A 19,095-nucleotide genomic window follows, 5' to 3' on the forward strand; every position below is an offset into this window, starting at 1 on the left:
AGACTACAATTTTTGTGCGGATATATATATTTTAACTATTTATGGTCTGCTTGATATTACCATTTTGTCTTCTGTTTCTTTAGCACTTGAATATATGTTGCTGTAAATGTAATGATGCTTGTTATGAAATATTTAATAGGAAACAGAAATGCTGCATTATTCTTGCATTGTGTCCAAAGACAACAAATACTGAGCAAGTAGGAAGCTTGTTAAAATGTCCAGAACATGAGCATTAAACTGTGAAGAGGCAGAATGATGAATTTATGGCACAGATTCAAAATGCATGAATATTTATGGCCTTATAAAAATACTTATCTTCCCAATGAACAACATTTTATTTTGCAAATTTTTCAAGCATTTTTTGAAGAATTTAAATCAAAAATTCTGTTTAACTGACTTCCTCTATGCACTGTGAGACAGTACCACATCTTAAAGCCTACCAAAGTAACTGCCAGGCCTTGGATGATGTGCTACTGTAAGATTCCTTAGTTCAGAGTGAGTGGAATATGTTGATAGAAGTTGCCATTGTTTATATCTGCATGTTCTTTTCTTGCTGATGCATTCTATCTTATCCAGTTCATTTGGGGCAGCTTTTACTTTGTCTATAAAGTAGCTTACACAAGTGGCCATCAAATAACTAACCCTGCATGCAAGTGATGCACTGCATGTGCATTTCATGTCTTGTGAACTGCGATAAGAGAGAAGAATGGGAATAGGGAGGAAAGAAGCTTATCAGAGAAAAAATCCTATTAATGCTAATAAGCCATGTGCAAATTGTGGTTCTTCTCCTAATTCACTCTCCTAATTCCCAAGACTAGGAGCAACTAACTACTTGGCACAGGCCTGTTGCAGGTCCCTCTGCTTGCATGAGAACAGCTGGTTCTACTCTACCCGTTGTGCAACCACCTAATGCCAACCAACATCTCCAGTACACCTCACACAGTGTGAGGTCTGAGTGCCAAAAGCATCAACCAAATTATATGAGATTCTGATGCTATGTTCTGAATGCAAGAGTGGTACCAATTGCTTTCTTTGAAGCAAATATTGCAAGCTTCCTTGTACACTCTGAAATAAGCCTAAAATACTTTGTGTTCAAGAAGTTTCTACTTGTAAAAGAATATCTCATGCTGAATTTGCAAATTTGTGCATTATTTTGACTAGCATAAGATTTTGGGCACAGAGATTTTCTGTCACTTTCTTTTGTGAATATATTCACATTTCAGGATAATTATTGCATATAAAGACTTCATTTTTCAATCTCCAGACAGTGTTTTTCTGAGTACACAGCAGGTTGAAACAATCTTCTATTTCAAATGAAGATCAGCACTCTTATTATAATCTTAGATATAGGGTTTTGATGGTTTTAAGGGATTAGTAATAGAATACGGATCTTTTCCTCTACAGCACATTGGTTTATTGAGGATGCTTTTCTGTAGCAAATAAACATGGTGTTTGGTATTTGTGTTGCACAGGTGGCCCTGTTGGGAAAAAACAGCTGAAGATTACGCTTTCTGTGGCAGCCCCTTAATGGAGAATGAGGATTGAATTCATGAGGGGACCTGAGTGCTCTGATGTTTTTTGAGTTATTTCATGAAGTAATAAGCAGACCAAAGCTTAGTATTGTATAAAGACAGTATTAGAACTAGCCTTGAGGTCTGGTGTTTTGTTTTCTGTGTGCTGTTCTGATGTTTCCCAATAGAATAAAATGTATTTTAAAGAGTGTTTTGGTAGGAAATACATATGAATAACAGGTATCTTTTAAGTCGTAGATTATTGACATCTAACAGAACAGAAACATTGTTTCTTTTTGAACTGTAATCTAAGAGCTTAGATAATAACATGAGTTTAAGACCCAGAAAGATGTGCTTTGAACTGATGCTGCTGCTGCTGCGTTTTAATCTAGAATTGTGCACTTTTTCAGGTGATGGAGTTTTACTGCCGGTCTTGTGAGACAGCCATGTGCAGGGAATGTACAGAGGGAGAACATGCAGAGCATCCCACAGTACCACTCAAAGATGTGGTAGAGCAACACAAGGCTTCTCTCCAAGTTCAGTTGGATTCTGTCAACAAACGGTATGGAGACTTCCCTGGTAGTTTTTCTGTTTTTGTTTCTGCTACTAGCTTCCTCTGTTACTCTGGGTAGATATTTTAATGTGCTTGTGCCATGGACCTTTTCTTAAAGAACAAAGGTAGTGAGGATAGCTAAAAGAAAGAAAAAATATGTGTATCCATTGAGTATGATGTACTGAGGGATTAGAGGAAAGATCTAAAGATTTCTATCAGTCTTTTGTAAAACAGAAGTCATTAGAAATTCAGGTGTCCTCCAAAGAGAGAGAATAAAATGTTAAGGAGAAAAGAACTAGCCCATCATTAATTTCGTAATAAATAAGTTATACTGTATGCTTAGAATACAGCATAAACTTTACTCTGGAAAAAGAGGTTTTTTAAAAAAAGTTGTAGGTCTAATTCTTCATTATTAGCAAATACATCTGCATAAAGAAGAGAAAATGCAAGGCCTCCCTGTTGGAACTGCCTAATGGATTTTCACATGTGAGGGCCCTAGCTTAGCCTTATTTTATCAGGCTAAAATCACTGTGTGGTTATAAAAGGAATGAACTTGCTTCTGGGAAGTGACCAAGTTTGAAGACAGACTGGTGATAAGTTTATTTCATCAAAAATTTCAGGACGAGGGCCAGTGTTTAATGACTTTTGAAACAGCAGTCTTTGTAATTTAATCCCTCCCTCAGGCTTCCAGAGATCGACTCAGCACTTCATTTTATATCTGAAATCCTACACCAGTTAACCAACCAAAAGGCTAGCATTGTAGATGACATTCATTCCACTTTTGATGAACTCCAGAAGACTTTAAATGTGCGAAAGAGTGTGCTGCTTATGGAACTGGAAGTGAATTATGGCCTTAAACACAAAGTAAGATGCATGTTTTGTTTCAATGAAAAACTGTTAGTTCAATCATCCAGTTTTTACAAATAATTCAGGTTGCCAGTTTGACAAGTTGTGTCTGGGATCTCAAGAATTTTGTCTTCCTGAGACCAAGTGCTGCACAACCTCGCTTGTAGGTGCCTGGCCTCCCAAATGGAATCTAGGCTAGATAGTCAGCTATTCCTGTGCATATGGTACATGAGGATCTAAAATAGCCACTACGCTAAGCAGGGGACTGCTTAAAGCCCATGTGATTGATGTGCAGATGCCAATATGAGAACACCAAAGTTGAGTCTGAATCATTGTGTTGCAGCCCCATGAAGTCCTGAGTATCTTCTCCCATGAAGATACAGGCTAAGTAATTTTTCCCTGAAGGAACCAGGCAAGGCTTACTATTTGCTTTAAAGCTTTGCTTTCCTTTCAAATGCTTTCACCTTTTTCAAAGGTATTTCACCCTAGAATTCAGGGATTGAAATGCAGAGAGTATAGATTCACTTTCTAACTGGAATGCAGAGAGCAACAGATTTCAGAGTTGTGTTCTTTAACTTCCTATCTGTATGACTGAATCTTGCATTTTTCCCCCTGTATTGCGGACTAAGCTTCAGAAGAAAGCAGAAATTTGCCCCCTTTTCAAAGAGAAGCCTGTATCCTAATGGAAAGAGCTTTTACTGAGAAGTAATCTGAAATATTCAAATTGAATACTTTAGTCTTTGTCTTCATGGGCATCAGTTGGCTCTTTTATATAAAAGGAAGATATTTCTCCTCAGAATATCCTCAATTATATATGAGCAACTGGAGTTTCAAGAGTACCTGATAGTGCTGGCATTTTTGAACATTCTCTGTGATTACTAGCAGCTTGAACATCTCCAGATGTTTGAGGCTGAGGAGAGCTGTATTTCAGGATCTGGAACAAGCTAGGTTGTTAGGATAGTCTGGTGAAAACTGAGTACTTAACTTATATACATATAAGAGGTGTACTTTCGGGTATGCAGGGAGTCCTGAGTCGTTGGGGCACAGAATAATTTAGTCATCACTAGAACTAAGGAAGTTTTCACATAAAAAATTTGGACTTATATCTTAAGTTCATCCAAACAGATCTAAGATGTCCCCAACCTTATTTTCTCAGCAAGAAAATACATTCATTGTGTGTACAAAATTTACACAAGATGGTATACCATGTTAAATTACTGTAGGGTTGTTTAAAGGTGCATTTGACTATTTAATTTAGAGAACCAAAGTTTTATGAAGTTGTACACAACCAGTAAAAGAGGTATTTCCTGTTAATGCAGAAAGAGTGATTAGAATAAAAGTCTGGTTTTGGGTGAGTAGAGAGCCTGCAAAATGATACAAACCCAAATATTTCGCACTCAGCTTTGGTTTCAAATGAACTGAGAGAGATCTCATATGAAACGCTGTAGACACATCTTAAATATTAGTTAGATCTAGGTGTCTGTAATAAAAGAAAATAATACTAAGAGTACAGTTGTAAAATGTAGCTGCAAATAATCTACCTCCATGCTCTGTGGTTTGCCCCCAGTGTATGGAGTTTTATCATCCTGGGACTTTAGTAGTCACACTATCTGTTCAACTGTCTATATTCTGGAATAAAGACAAGGTGGACTGGAAATGCCTTGAAGTGAGTCCTGAGAGGTATTCAGGTGTCTAGAGAAACAGATAACTTGAAACTTAATAAAGTACTTATATCGCCTACTTTCTTTTGCTTGCAGTAGATTTCACATTGTTATCACATTTCCATATGAATAATTCATCAGACTTTTTTCTCCAGTGAGAAAAGCAGATAGTTTTATGCAAATCAGAAGTAAAATGCCCTTAAGAACTCAGTATCATTGCACAGTGTTCATCAGCAAGGGAAGATTATCTCACAGCAATACCAACAGAGTTTCCAAGTTTAATTAAAACAACTGAATTGTTTCAAAAATGCCTACTTTATAGTAACAGTCAACAAAATAACTGTGATTAGCAATAATGTTTGTGCCCTAGTTCTTCTGAGTAGGAAAAATATACCATATGTGTGACTGGGTACTTTCTGAGGACTTTGTCTTTGGAGATGTGGGGAGCAAATTGAATGTTTGAGCTTTCCAGACTCCCATGAACTTATCTGTTAGGCTGTTTCAATTCAAGGATCATTTTTCCAATTCATTGTGAAACTAGTTTAAAAAAATGTTAATCTTGGACCCAGCCCATGCCTCACAATTTTAATGTCAGTATTACTCTAAGGATTTCAGACTGAGGGCCAGAACCGATCCTACAATGAAAGCTCCTTTTCAGTCTTAAATGTAGAGTAGCTATTTGCTGCCCATCAAAATTTCAGACTACTCAATCCAGCTCTTACCAGTATCCCCAGTACAAAACCTTCATATTTGTCCCCAAAGAGGAGTTACCCAAAGCTTCCCCTTGGCCTGGAGAGATATTTTTAAGAAATCCTTCTTACAGCCTCCCTTACTGATGGGCCTGATGACTCAAAATCTCTCTGCAGATACACACAGCTTGCTTCTCAATAACTATCTTATTGACTGTGACAGAGGGCTAGATGGAAATGTGCTTATAATTCTAAGCTTGTTTACAAATTACAAAAAGAAAAAGAAGAAAAGAAAGTGAGGAAATAATTCAACCTAATGGGGCAGTGGGTCTGTAAAGCCCTGGTGATCCAAATGGGGTACATTTTTTTGTGTTGCAGAGTGATATTCCAAAAACTTGTAGAGTCAATATGGTATGTTTTGTACAGTGAAACTTAAAAGAAACCCTAAGCTTTAAAATGAAGTACTCTAATAAGTGTTTCTACAAGGGCCTTAAGGTGTGAAGCATGCTAAATGTTGCTAGCATAAATTCAGCCATTTGATGTTGATGTGGTGTTTGGCAATGTGTGCAGGTTCTCCAGACCCAGTTGGATACCTTACTTGAAGGACAAGAGAGCATTAAAAGTTGCAGCAACTTTACAGCCCAAGCCCTCAACCATGGCACCGAAACTGAAGTGCTGCTGGTGAAGAAGCAGATGAGTGACAAGCTGAATGAACTGGCTGAGCGAGATTTCCCCTTGCAGCCCCGTGAAAATGATCAGCTGGACTTCATAGTGGAAACAGAAGGCCTGAAAAAGTCCATTCACAATTTGGGCACTATTTTAACCACCAATGCTGTTGCCTCTGAAACAGTTGCCACAGGTGAGGGACTGCGGCAGACTGTGATTGGACAGCCCATGTCTGTTACCATCACCACCAAGGATAAAGATGGGGAGCTCTGTAAGTCAGGGAATGCTTACCTCACTGCTGAGCTCAGCACGCCCGATGGAAGTGTAGCAGATGGAGAAATACTTGACAATAAAAATGGCACTTACGAATTTTTGTATACTGTTCAGAAAGAAGGGGATTTCACTTTGTCACTGAGACTTTATGATCAACACATCAAAGGCAGCCCATTTAAACTGAAAGTGGTCAGATCAGCAGACGTATCCCCTACCACTGAGGGGGTTAAGAGACGTGTTAAATCTCCTGGCAGTGGTCACGTAAAGCAGAAAGCTGTGAAAAGACCTGCAAGCATGTACAGCACTGGAAAAAGAAAAGAGAATCCCATTGAAGATGATTTGATCTTCAGAGTAGGTAGGTGACTTCTCCGCTAACTACTGCCATAAGCAAATGCAATTCAAGGAAACTGGATGAAAATTTCCCAGGTTAAATTATTTTAACATTAAAGCTCTAACTAGAGCAACCTGATAATACCTTTAGTCCCCTTGACTATTTCACATATGTATTTTAAAAGCACGTGTTTCAGGAATTCTATCGGCAAATATTTAGTTAGATGTTGGTGCTGAGAAATGCATCCATCTGATTTATCATGAAATATTTTACGTGGCAATATTACAAGATCAATGCTGCAGATTTATATTGAACTACTTCTTTAAAAAATTGCATGGCAAGAGACAAAGTAGAAGGATTTCCTCTCTAAAATGATTAACCTAGAGGTTAATCTAATTAATTAACCAGGATCTACACATGTTAAAACCTATGATCAAACATAGTTATTTCTTGATGTCAACATAGGATGAAATTATTATTTCCTTTATTTGTTGTTTGTTTCTTTAAATGCGTTTTGTACTTTTTCCTACTATCTAAACATGTTTCATCCTTCATATAATGTAGTAGTATCTCAAAGTTTGTGGGTTTCTAAGGGTTATAAAAATATAGATGTAATTTATTCTGATTTTCTTTCAGCTCTTTTGGGGCAATCTCTTTTTAAGCTATCTAAGAATTCATAATTTATATGTTATATAAATAGCTAACTTATGTAGTTAAAAGCAGCAACAACAACTTTTCATGTTGTACAGCTAAAGAAAAAAAAAATGAAGTTGACTTTTGATATATACAAGTCTGTATATCATATTTGAGCACTTATCAGAAAAGTAGTTTCTCTCTTGTAGCAGAGAATGAATGGTGGGTTTTCCTTGAGGGTTTTTCAGTAATTCTGTTGAAAACTCATTGGGATACCATGTGTCAGTTGCCCTTTCTGTCAGACTTCTTGTCTGATAGGATTTCTTTAGGAATCTTTACTATAATAGACAATGTATGCAATAACAGTGGCTTTATATCAGAAAATGCATTCAGTACACATGGTTTGCTTGCTTGTAAGACATTATAATGCAAGCTTTGCATATAGCTGCTCATTAAATGTCCAGCCTTTCCCAGATGGATAGTGCATTTCCTTGTAAGATAAACAACTCCTAAATATAACATCTCAAAGCATTTGCTACAGAGTCAATAACATACTGTTTTACTGTCAATAAGGCTGCATTTTCTGATCATTCCTGGGACAAAAGTTAGAAATAAGATGTAGAATAATTCACACTGAAGTTGAGCTGAGCCTTCTCAACAATAACTGCTTTTGGTTGTCCAAAGCTGGTAGGTGCCTTTTGTTAAATTAATACCCAAACATTGCTTTGCCTCTAGCAGGAGGGTGTTCTGGTTGCAAAAGGTATTGCTGAGTTGTTAAAGAAAAAAAATCCCTTGCACAGAGGCAGAGTAATTAGTTCTGGACTTCTGCAGGAATGGAAAGGGATCTGTGGCTTTTCCCAAATATGATTTCACTGCTAGTGCTGGTTAAGAGCAACAGAGAGTATGTACAGATATTTCCTAGATTTTTCTGGGCACCTTGTTTTGAGACAAGGTTAAACAAGAGCTCAGGATGATGCCTGAACCCTGCCTGAAGGAAAATGTTTCTTTGATCTCTTCTGGAAGTGGTTGTGCCACATCATATGCTAAGCAGAGCATATGCTAGGTTGGATGAGCAGATTTGAAGTCCTGTCATAATTTTAAGACTGTTAGCCTTCTTATTATAAAGCTTTCAGTATGGCCTGACATGATTTCAGGTTCTAATTTCTGCTTCTGTATCCCTTGCTTCTAGTGAGTAGCTTCCAACCTAACTGCCAAATAGTGCTATAGCTCTAGTTGTTGCTGCTGTTTCAGTGATTCTCTCTACTACACCATGAACTCTAATACGGCCTTGAATATTTTCTGAAAAGTGTAGTGCCTTTTCATTGTGGCGCAATCACGACTGTATGCTTTATTTTGGAGCTTTTTCTCCTTCCTTTTCCTTGTCTTCCTCACTGTGTCCTCCCATCATCCAGAGGGAAAAAGAGCTACAGCTGTGCATGTCTCACAGCTTTTGCTTGAGGAAAGCCCTCAGGAGTTTCCACATTTAAGATGTTACTGAAAAACTGAACTGGGAATAATGCTTAATCTCATTCCACACTTTGTTCTTGGCTACTCATTTCACAGAATGATCCTATATAGAGATGTCCTGGTGGGATTATGTATGCATCATCATCTAAGAAGTCTCTAAGCAGTTGCAGCTGTAATGCTCTAGCTTCTTCACACTCTTCCAAAATATATGTAATTAATAAGTTAAAACTTCTGACATTTATGCAGAGGTTGCCTTCAGGAATCTAAGATTTTGTTTAGCTCCAGTTTTTAATCACTCAAGAAATTTGAGGTTTGGTCCATCTGTTGATGAAGTCATGCAAAATGAAGTTTATTGCTCTTTTCCAGCACAACTGTGTATCTGTTTGGATCCCACTGTTGAATTCCTCTGATAGCCCTGGCCAAATGTGGATTTTTGTTTAAAACTATGCAAGATAAAGCTTGCACTTGGGCCACCGGAGATACATATGGCTGTGCTGGAGAATTATACTGTAATATTCCTATGGCACGCGAGTATATGGAGCATGCTATTGTATTGCATTGAAATATGGGCTTTTATGCAGATGTAAATCAATCAGCTCCCAGCAGAAGATCATTCTTGTGTGAATATTAAGAAATAGTGTTAACACAGTATTAGTGAAGATAAGTGTTTTTATTTGTTGAGAACTGGGCATTGTATCATTTACCAATTCCATTATACTCATTGCATTTAAAATGGCGTATGGTTCTGTTCAGACATTTTTAAGGTCAGGGTATTGACTACACATTCATACAATCATGTAACGCATTAATTAAAAGAACAGAGGATTTCTTGCTTCCTCCTCTCAATTATTTGCATCCTCAACAAAAATCAGGCATGATCTTTGTAGTGGAATTCTAAGGTCACAGCCTGAACCAATGAGTGAGCTGCATGAGTGTGTAGGTGCCCTTGGGGAGGGGGAAAGGAGGTCTGGAGTCACCTCTTTGGTCTCTGCGATACTTTCCATGCAATCTGAGCATGCACGGGTCTCCCTTTTCCCCTGCCCTTCTCTCCCAAGGCACAATGGTATGAAGTGGGGTGGATCACCTTCTTCAGCTCGTCCCTTTCTCCAAGCTGTTACTGGGAGGGGTGAGCTAATTTCTTTGTGATATCTTTTCCTGTAGCTCCTATTTCTCAAGTAAAGGCTCTGACATTGCCTTTGTTTGTTTTACAGTCTTTAAGAGTGTGTCCATGTGATTCTCATGTTTTAAATGTTTCGGCCTGCTGAACTTAGTACAATAATGAAAGCACAGAATCATAGAATGGCTTGGATTGGAAGGGACTTTCAAATCATCTAGATCCAACTCACAAGCAAAAAGATCTGTCTGTCTCTGTGGCATGTAGTAAGCTTGTGCAAATGAAAACAGAACTTGTTTGTGTTTTCTGGAAAATAATTGTTGCGTATGGTATTTGCTTCTACTGCAAGGGGTTGAAAGCATTGAAGCGAGAGGGAAGGCTCTTCTGTTGCTCTGCTCTTGTGCCTTAGACCTATGTTGAGTAGAAGTGAGAGATGTTTGGTATTAGCCCTTCTACCTCCTCTGGTAGATCTCTCCCATGTTTTCCAAAGGAGAGTTAAGAGCCATCCATGTGTCTTAATTCTTCTGTCCGGGGCCCCATCTGGAACTCTACCTCTGCCATGCCTTGAAGCTCTTTTTCTGGCACTTTTCATGACTGGGTTCTTTGACAGTACTTAGCAGTAGTGGTGCTGTTTCCCACTTCAACTGTGTTTTCTCTTTCTTTATGCTTGGAATTGGCATGAGACACAGCCAGATGGAGGATTGGCTCTCTGCTGGAAAGTTAAGTTTTTCTTTTCCTTAGAGCATGCTTAGTTGTCTGTTCAGCCATGTAACTGAGCATCTAAATTGAGCTGATAAATTTAATGAGCGTAACTCACTCTAATTTTAAGGGGAAAAAATAGCACCTTCAACAGTACCTTCTGCCAGCTTCCTTACTAAGATGTGAATGTCATCATCAGAGCTGTTATCAGTGCTGAAAGTGAATATGAGGCTGACTGTGAATTTACTCCATGTGAGAAATCACAAGCAAGGCCTGGGTAATAATAGCTGTCATGTATTTATGCCTGATGAAGTATGCAAATTCAAAGCAGACTTAGGGGGAGAAGAGGTGCTAGATTTAAATTCGACAAATAATAAATGGTGAGTTGTGAGTAGGTTTGAGGGAAGTGTTTAAATTTCCTAGGGCTCGTATTTATTATTAAATTTCCTCTAAAGGCCTCTTGCTGACACTGTGTAGTGGTTTGTCCTGTCTGAAAGGGATAGGACTGTCTATGGATATGCACTTTTTAAGCAACTGCAAAAACATAAACAGATTCTGTGCATAACCATCTTGAAAAAAGGGGTGAATTTTTCTAGCTGCAATTAAGTCCCTTGTATGCATGATCCAGAGAAATTCTAGCTACTCTGTAGGAAACAGCATCTGCTCCTTCCATTTCTCTAGTTCCTTCCTTACTTTCCCAGCAAGGTCCTGCCCAAGCCACGTTACACCCTGGCTAAGGGCACTGGAAAAATTGTGGATGTGTAAGTGTAGCTGGTTGGCATTCTGAGAAAAGGCAAAAGCAGGAAACAAGAAAACAGCTCCTTCATACCTGTCTGTGCAGCTTATATGTTAATCTTTCCATACTGTTCAGTTCTATCTTTTTTTCAGTATAACACACAGAACAGACCCAGAAGAATTATTTGTTAGTGTAGGTAGGAAAAAAAATGGTAGTTAAACAATATGCTATTGGTACTGCATCCTCTCAGGTCTCCCATTAATCTCCAATCTTTCTGCAGGATTTTTCTGTCTTTGAAGGCAATTCCTTTCTGCTGAGAGGGGTGGTATGCTGCTTCTGTTTTAGGAAGCTGGTAAACCTAGTTTAGCAAGCAGGGAGATTATTAGTCATACTGGCAGAATTTAGAAAGCAAAAATGCTGCTGTTACTATGAATATAAAAAAAGTACATTGTTTGACAGGTTCATCCAGATGGATGCACTTAAAAAGCAAACTTAGTTGCATGATATAATTTTTAATGTTTCCTGTGATTTTTGATTTTTTGATTTTTAATTTTTTTTCTTATTGAAAAGCAACATGCTTTTTGGGCAGCAAGCAGGAGGAACTGGAAGCCATTGTGCATCAGGCTATGACTGATGTTTTGCTGTTAGCAAAACATGGTGGGATTACTCCCATGACTGAAGTGCTGTGATGGATGGTTACAAGCTCTTCAGAAAGAATAGATGAAGAAGGAAGGGTGATGGTGTGGTCCTTTATATTGAAGACTGTTTTGATGTTGAAGAACTTGGACTTGGGAATGATAAAGTTGAGTGCCTGTGTATAAGGATCAGGGGAAAGGTGTGGGTCACATTCCTCAGCTTGGCCCTTTATCCAAACTGTTACCAGAAGGGGTGAGTTAATTCCTTTTTATATCTTTTCCTATAGAGCCTATTTCTCCAAATAATGGCTCTATCATTGCCCTCATTTGCCCTACAGGTATGCAGGGAGGAAGTTGGGAAGGCAAAAGCCCAACTTGATCTCAGATTGGCTACTGCAGTAAATGAGAATAAGAAATCATTTTGCAAATATATCAATGGTAAGAGAAGAACCAGGGAAAATTTCCATCCTTTACTTGATGCAGTGGGGAATGCAATCACTGAGGATAAGGAGAAGACTGAGGTCCTCAATGCCTTCTTTACATCTGCCTTTAATAGGCAGATCAGTTATACCCTGATCTGGAAGTCTGGGATGCTACACAGAATACACCCCTGCTGATTGAGGTAGAGACAGTCAGAGAGCTCGTCCTCCATCTAGACTCTCACAAGTCCATGAGACTGGATGGGCTCCATCCTAGGGTGCTGAGGGAGTTGGCAGGGGTGATTGCCAAGCCACAGTCCGCCATTTATCAGCATTCTTGGTTATCTGGAGAGGTCCAAGGGGACTGGAGGTTTGCCAATGTTACTCCCATCTACAGGAAGGGCCACAAGGAGGATCCAGGGAACTACTGGCCTGTCAGCCTGACCTCAGTTCCAGGGAAAGTTATGGAGCAACTCATCTTGGGTGAGATCACACGGCATGTGCATGGCGTCGAGGGAAGCAGGCCCAGCCAGCACAGGTTCATGAAGGGCAGGTCGTCCTTGGCCAACCTGATCTCCTTATACTACTGGGTAACCAAACTGGTAGATGAGGGAAAGGCTGTTGATGCAGTCTATGTAGACTTCAGCAAAGCCTCTTGTCTCTCACAGTATTCTCTTAGGGAAACTGGCTGCCCATGACCTGAACTGGTATACCCTTCTTTGGGTAAGGAACTTGCTAAAGGGTCATGCCCAACAGGTTGATTAATGGAGTTAAGTCCAGCTTGTGACCTGTTACAAGTGGTGTCCCCCAGGGGTCAGTGCTAGGGCCCATCTTGTTTAATATCTTTACTGATGACCTAGATGAGGGAACTGAGTGTACCCTCAGTAAGTTTGCAGATGACACCAAGCTGGGAGGTGGTGTCGATCTGCATGAGTGTAGGGAGGCCCTTCAGAGGGATCTAGATAAGCTGGATCACTGGGCTGAGGTGAATGGGAAGAGGTTCAACAAGGCCAAGTGCTGGGTCCTGCACTTTGGCCACAATAACCCCATGCAGTGCTATAGGCTTGGGGCTGAGAATGGCTGCCCAGGGAGGTGGTGGAGTTGCCATCCCTGGCAGTGTTCAAGAGGCATCTGGATGAGGAGCTACAAGATATGGTTTAGTGACTTGTGGTAGCAGCAGTAATGGGAGGACAGTTGGACTAAATGATCTTGTAGGTCCTTTCCAACCTTGTGATTCTCTGATTCTATGATGAGATGCAGTCAGGCCTGTACTGTGCAAGAAGACTGAAACTATGAAGTGTTCTGGTTGTACTGCATAGTCTTGAGATAAAAATGGCTGTTCTTTTGTTTAAATCATATCTTTAAAGCTAAATTAATTGGTTTGTGCAGGGTAAGCTGAATAATACCCAGAGGAATTAGATAGGGATAAACCTAATCTGATTGTTTATTTAGAGAGATATTTACAAAAACAATATGAAAGGAACTATTCTACAGCTTCCTAACTGCTCAGCTTGGTCTGACCTTTTGAAGACCTTCCTTTCACAATCCCATACAACATGCTGCAGAAGTTGAAGTAAAATGACTTTTGTTCTTCCATTGTGTCCAAACAGTAGCTCAGAACAAGAGAGAGAGAAGATTGGGTGAAGACAGATACAAAAGATTTAGGCTTTCATCTCAATTCCAGGTTGCCTGGGGAGCTGTGCAACACCCCAGATCCTAAACAGGTCTCCAAATCATCCTCTATTCCCAGCCCTGTGCATACAAAAATGTCTCACCAGGCTAAGGAGGGATGGGTGACTGTCCAGAGAATAGAGGATAATGCAGAAGTATCTTGCAGTAAAAGATACCAATGTCTCTCTCAGGTAGGTGTGTTTATAAGGAGGGAATCTTTGCTTAAGTGGGAGGAGCTGTCATCCTTTGTTATTACAGGCATGGTTGCAGGATCCTGCTTTTACAGAGTATTTACATACATTACCACAAGATTTCCTCTCACATGGGCTACTGGCACAGTGAATTATTCAAATCAGAAAGTTCAAACTTACCTGATTTCTTCCTGCATTTAGGACATCAGCTGTGTTTTACTGACTTCAGCTTTCTTCAGAGAAATTTGTCCCCTTGTGGAAGGGACTGTATAGAGGCCTGAATGCAGATTAGGACCTGTCATGCATTTAATAACTGCAGAATTCTGTTTACAAGAGTATTGTGCATGGAAATGATTTTCTTCTGCACACTGTTAATGAAGTACTGTTCCAAAACTTACTGGGAAATGTGATTATGGTATTCCTGGGTGATTATTTATTTATTTTTCCTTTGATGCATATTTATGAAGTCCCAGTGAAGAAAACTCTGGGCAACTCTTTATACTGATCACTCTTATCATTAAAAAATGAATATTTTGCTGTGGAGAAAGAGCATATATTCCAAAATGGTTGTGCTAGTTGGTTCCAGATGCAAATGTTTTTCCTTTTCTCTGAGCAGTATAAGGAATGCTTCTCATTTTTCATCCCTTCCCTTTGGCTAAAACACTAAAAGGAAAGTCACTATTAGCATATGGTGGAGAGAAAAATAACTGCATGCATCCTTCAGGCACTTCTCAATAAAAGAACGTACAGAAGTGGCTCAAGTGTGGGCAACGTAATTAATGTGTAAGTCACTACTTGCTTAACATGTAGTTTCTCCTTGTGCTACAAAACTGAGAAGTGTTTGCTTTGCTGAGAAAGGGGGAAGCATGTGCAGAGTTCAGGAAAATAAGTCTTGAAACAAAGAAAAGTTCTCAGCACCAAGTGCTGAGGAGTTAATTGTTGTTTCTAGCCAGTGACCGGAAATATACATCCCACACCCATCACCACATCAGATAGAAGATTTTTTCAGATCGTGCGCATCCCTAATGAAATTTAAGTACAAATTAGAGCTAATAAATGTCATATATTGGAGATCACAGTCAGAGCAGCTTTAATAGTTGGACTGCAGGATATTCGGACTGACTAAAATGAAGTACAAGTTTTTCAGCTGGAATCACATATATTGAAAACAATTAATGTCTGATGCACAGATGGGGAATTCTTGTAAACATGCATAACCGGGGAAGAATAGCTCTGTGTGTCAGCATTAGAATGAACTGCTTATAGAGTCTTTTCTTTTTTTCTTTTTTCTTGTTGTTAATTCATTAATTGTGAATAACTTTGTGGTTCAAGATCATAACTGCAGGCTTGTGTACACAAACCTTCTTTATGAACACAGCAGGAATTTTAATACTGTTACTGTGCTTCCGGGTGCAGTTTGGACCAGGCGCTTCAGTGCTGACCTTTAAAAACATCATTTCACTTTGTGACTCTCCTCAGACTGTCCCAGAACAAACACCTAAGGAATAAGGGCACTTAATGAACTTTTGTGAACACCTGACTTTTTGTAGGTCCTTATCTCACTATTCCCCTTGGTTCTATATACATCTCTGTTGCATTTGTCCTGAATAAAAATGAGACCTGTGTTTATGTACTGCTTTGTAAGAACCATCAAAGGTCTCTGCAGAAAGATTTGGTTACCAGATGTTGGTCTTCACTGGCATCAAGACCTAGTCATTCAAAAACAGCTTTTCATCATCATTTTCTAAGAGAACTTTTGCAGACTGAATGAAAACTGAATGGCAAACCTCCCTGTCTTGAAAATGCCTCATCCAAAGCAATCACTAATACATTTATTTTTCACCCTCAATTTCTTGACTTCACAGAAGAGATTTAGAAATTGTAGTAAACATTTGTCATCTGTCCAGGTTCTTGGCTTTGTGTCTGTGTGCGCCCTCAGTACTGCCTCTTTCATTGCCTTCTCACCTGAACAAAAATCCATATGTTTAAAAAAGTGCAGAGCTTGTGAAGTAAATATTTTACTTCTCAAGCAAGAAGCAAATTGCGAAGGCGCTTTGTTTCGTGAAGGCCAAGATAATTCCTCTGTTGGGGGTTAAATGACATACATGATAAAGAGTAAGAACAATCTCTTCTACTTAGAACTGCTATCTGTTACTGAGATGATTCTGTATCAGTGAGAAGAACTCTTGAAAACAGGCATCCATACATCAAGGATGGATGTACTGGTTTTTAGTTCCTAGCTTATTTATATACTACCTAGCCTGATTTATGTGCTTTGTGTTCAATTTTAGGCACCAAAGGAAGAAACAAAGGGGAATTTACAAATCTTCAAGGTGTAGCTGCATCTACAAATGGAAAAATATTAATAGCAGACAGCAACAACCAGTGTGTACAGGTATGAGGTTATGCCACTGTCAAGTATTTGTCTGGAATTTTTTCCTCATACCGTTGCCTGATTTGTATTCAGATTATATACAACACAACACCCATGATTTCTCAACTTCTATAACCTGTGTGAAAATCTAGCTATGTTTTCTCCTGCCTGTCATGCATTTATTCATGTTGATTGGGTTTGTTTGTTTATTTGTTTTACAATTAACAATTTGTTGTTACTTTTTAGGCTGCCCATGTGGTAACAATGAACAGGGCAGTGGTGTGACTTGTTCTTGATTATGTCAGAACCAGAAAGCCACAGGCAGTAAGAACTCATTACCAAGCCTTTTCAAAGAGATAGATCTGAATATTCATCAGTAGCCTCATAGTTTCTAATTTGTGGTCCCTTCAGAAGTTCAGTGTCTAATTGTCTTGGGGATGCAAGTAGTGGACTAATTTTTGAGTAGCTGAGGCATCTGTCAGGAAGTGGCCAAGTACTTATTCATAAGTCAAATTATTACATTTTAAAATACTCTTTTATCGTATCTTTTATTTTTAAAATACTTTGGTTTTGACTGTGGCCAAGGCGGTGCTTCGATTTCCTCATTTCTAATACAGGTATAACACCACTTTCAACTATCTAAGAGGGATATAGTGAAACATAATTAACTGATGTTTATAAAATACTTCAAGATCATTCAAGAAACAGTGCAGTAAAAGTGCTTAGAACTTCTTTATTAAGAAATCAGGGTCCAGGTGGAGGTCCCTTCTTAAGTGGGGCATATTGCTTTGAAATATGGACTGTAAAAGTACTAAACATTACTGTCTTCTGGACTACAGTTCTCATTAGTGAATTCTAAATTGTAAGCTCCAAAACATAGATGATGCAGACCTAGTTTTAAAACTAATGTTTTCTGTTACAGATATTTTCCAATGATGGCCACTTCAAAAGTCGCTTTGGCATAAGAGGAAGGTCTCCTGGCCAGTTGCAGCGGCCAACAGGAGTGGCTGTGCATCCCAGTGGTGACATCATTATTGCAGATTATGACAACAAATGGGTTAGCATATTCTCATCGGATGGAAAATTTAAGGTATGGCCATATGAACTCCCCTGAGATTTCTCTGTCTTGCAAAGGAAAGCAAAGTACCTTTGTAAGGATTTTTGGTGTGTGTCAAGAAACAGCATTGTTTGTTTGTTACTTAGTATAAACTCCATTGTTGTGACATGTGAATGCATGACACAGACATGTTTTATAATAAATAGGAAGACACCTCAACTACACTGCCAATGTAATATCAAGTAGAGAGCATTTGTTCCATTCTGCAGTCCTGAGCACTAGGTATTTGTCTGCCTTTCTGCAGCTTGCAGTTGAGAATAGTAATCACGTAATCAAGAGGAGGTGGAGTAGGCAAACAAGCTCATACCATTAGTAGTTTGATTATATATAAAGCTGTGTCTGTATACATATATACACACAGGACAAAAACTTTTGAGAAGTCTTCAGTGACATATGGAAGGGAAATGTAAGGCATCAGACCGATTATGATGTTCTCTATTTATTCCATACATATTGATAAATTAAGGGCATAATTTATGTATGGTCCTGTTGTTAATGAATGCAAGGAAGAAGCAAGCCAAGAGGTCAATCTGGTGTTATAGCATGGAAAGGAATATTTTATGTAGGGTGATGTGCAGTAGAAAAGCTAAAAGGCAGGAAAGGAATTACTTGTTTTCAGAAAATAAGTTCTGTGTAGTGTGTGCTTATTTTCATGTGAGCCTGGATGCTTTTTATGGCAGTAAAATGAAACGACAGCTAGTGCTCTATGCCAATGCTTGTAAAGCTGGAGTATTTATCATGTTTAGGAGGTGGGTACAATTCCAGAGAGAATTAAAGGTTACCTCCATTTGATGCTGTTGTCTAAGTGCATACTACCAAGCTGGGTGATGAATGCTGGACATAGCCCTCTCTAGCAGAGATTAGCATCACTGCAGCAAGATAAAAAAAACACCTTCAGAGATATTTCTACCATCATTACATAGTTCTAGAGACCTGTTTTGGAGAGAAACCACCTGTTTAGCATTTTCTGGCAGCCTCATGACAAAAGGCTCAGGTCCTGACCTACTCATGTGGCTATGAACAGATGGCCTTCCTTTATTAGTTTTCACAAAGTGACAAATGCTGTATCAAATAGCAAGTTTTGCTTGCAGAGTCTCCCGTTTGAGAGACACTTGTACACTTTTAGAAGTATCCAGATGCTGCATAGACTCAAAGCTAAAATAAAACAATACTACGATGTAACACAACTAATAAAAAAAATATAATAGATATGATTTGGATTTGCAGAGATGACATGATCTTTCTTGTTGAGCAGTTTTAAAATTGCACGGCTACATAGGAAAATCTTGGCTTTGGCTGAAGACGCCAGAACAAAACCAAAGAAAGATGCAGTTATTTAAGAATCCAAATACTCTGAGTAGTCCAAGTGTGATGTAAATAATTATTAACCTATTTAATGTGGACTGCCTTGGTCAGCACATGGAGGAGGGAGGGCTTGTTTTCCTTCCTTCTCCAGCCAGGATATAAATGTGACACCATTGTGGATTGTGTCAGCTCTGGAGGAAACAG

At 38.9% G+C, this 19,095-nt stretch overlaps 1 protein-coding gene across 32 annotated transcripts in view; it reads left to right on the forward strand.

Annotated features, from left to right (window-relative positions):
- Positions 1 to 19,095, forward strand: part of TRIM2 (tripartite motif containing 2) — an 82,691-nt gene that overhangs the window by 49,758 nt on the left and 13,838 nt on the right. For all 32 annotated transcript variants that reach the window (XM_032444157.2, XM_085544785.1, XM_032444167.2 and 29 more), the window contains 5 exons: positions 1,922 to 2,073; positions 2,748 to 2,928; positions 5,831 to 6,554; positions 16,387 to 16,490; positions 17,392 to 17,559. In XM_032444157.2, coding sequence (XP_032300048.1) covers positions 1,922 to 2,073; positions 2,748 to 2,928; positions 5,831 to 6,554; positions 16,387 to 16,490; positions 17,392 to 17,559 — 1,329 coding nt within the window. The remainder of the gene's footprint in view (positions 1 to 1,921; positions 2,074 to 2,747; positions 2,929 to 5,830; positions 6,555 to 16,386; positions 16,491 to 17,391; positions 17,560 to 19,095) is intronic.

Source organism: Coturnix japonica, chromosome 4 (assembly GCF_054131305.1).
Source record: "Coturnix japonica strain WE chromosome 4, WE-NBRP24, whole genome shotgun sequence".
Lineage (NCBI taxonomy): Eukaryota > Metazoa > Chordata > Aves > Galliformes > Phasianidae > Coturnix > Coturnix japonica.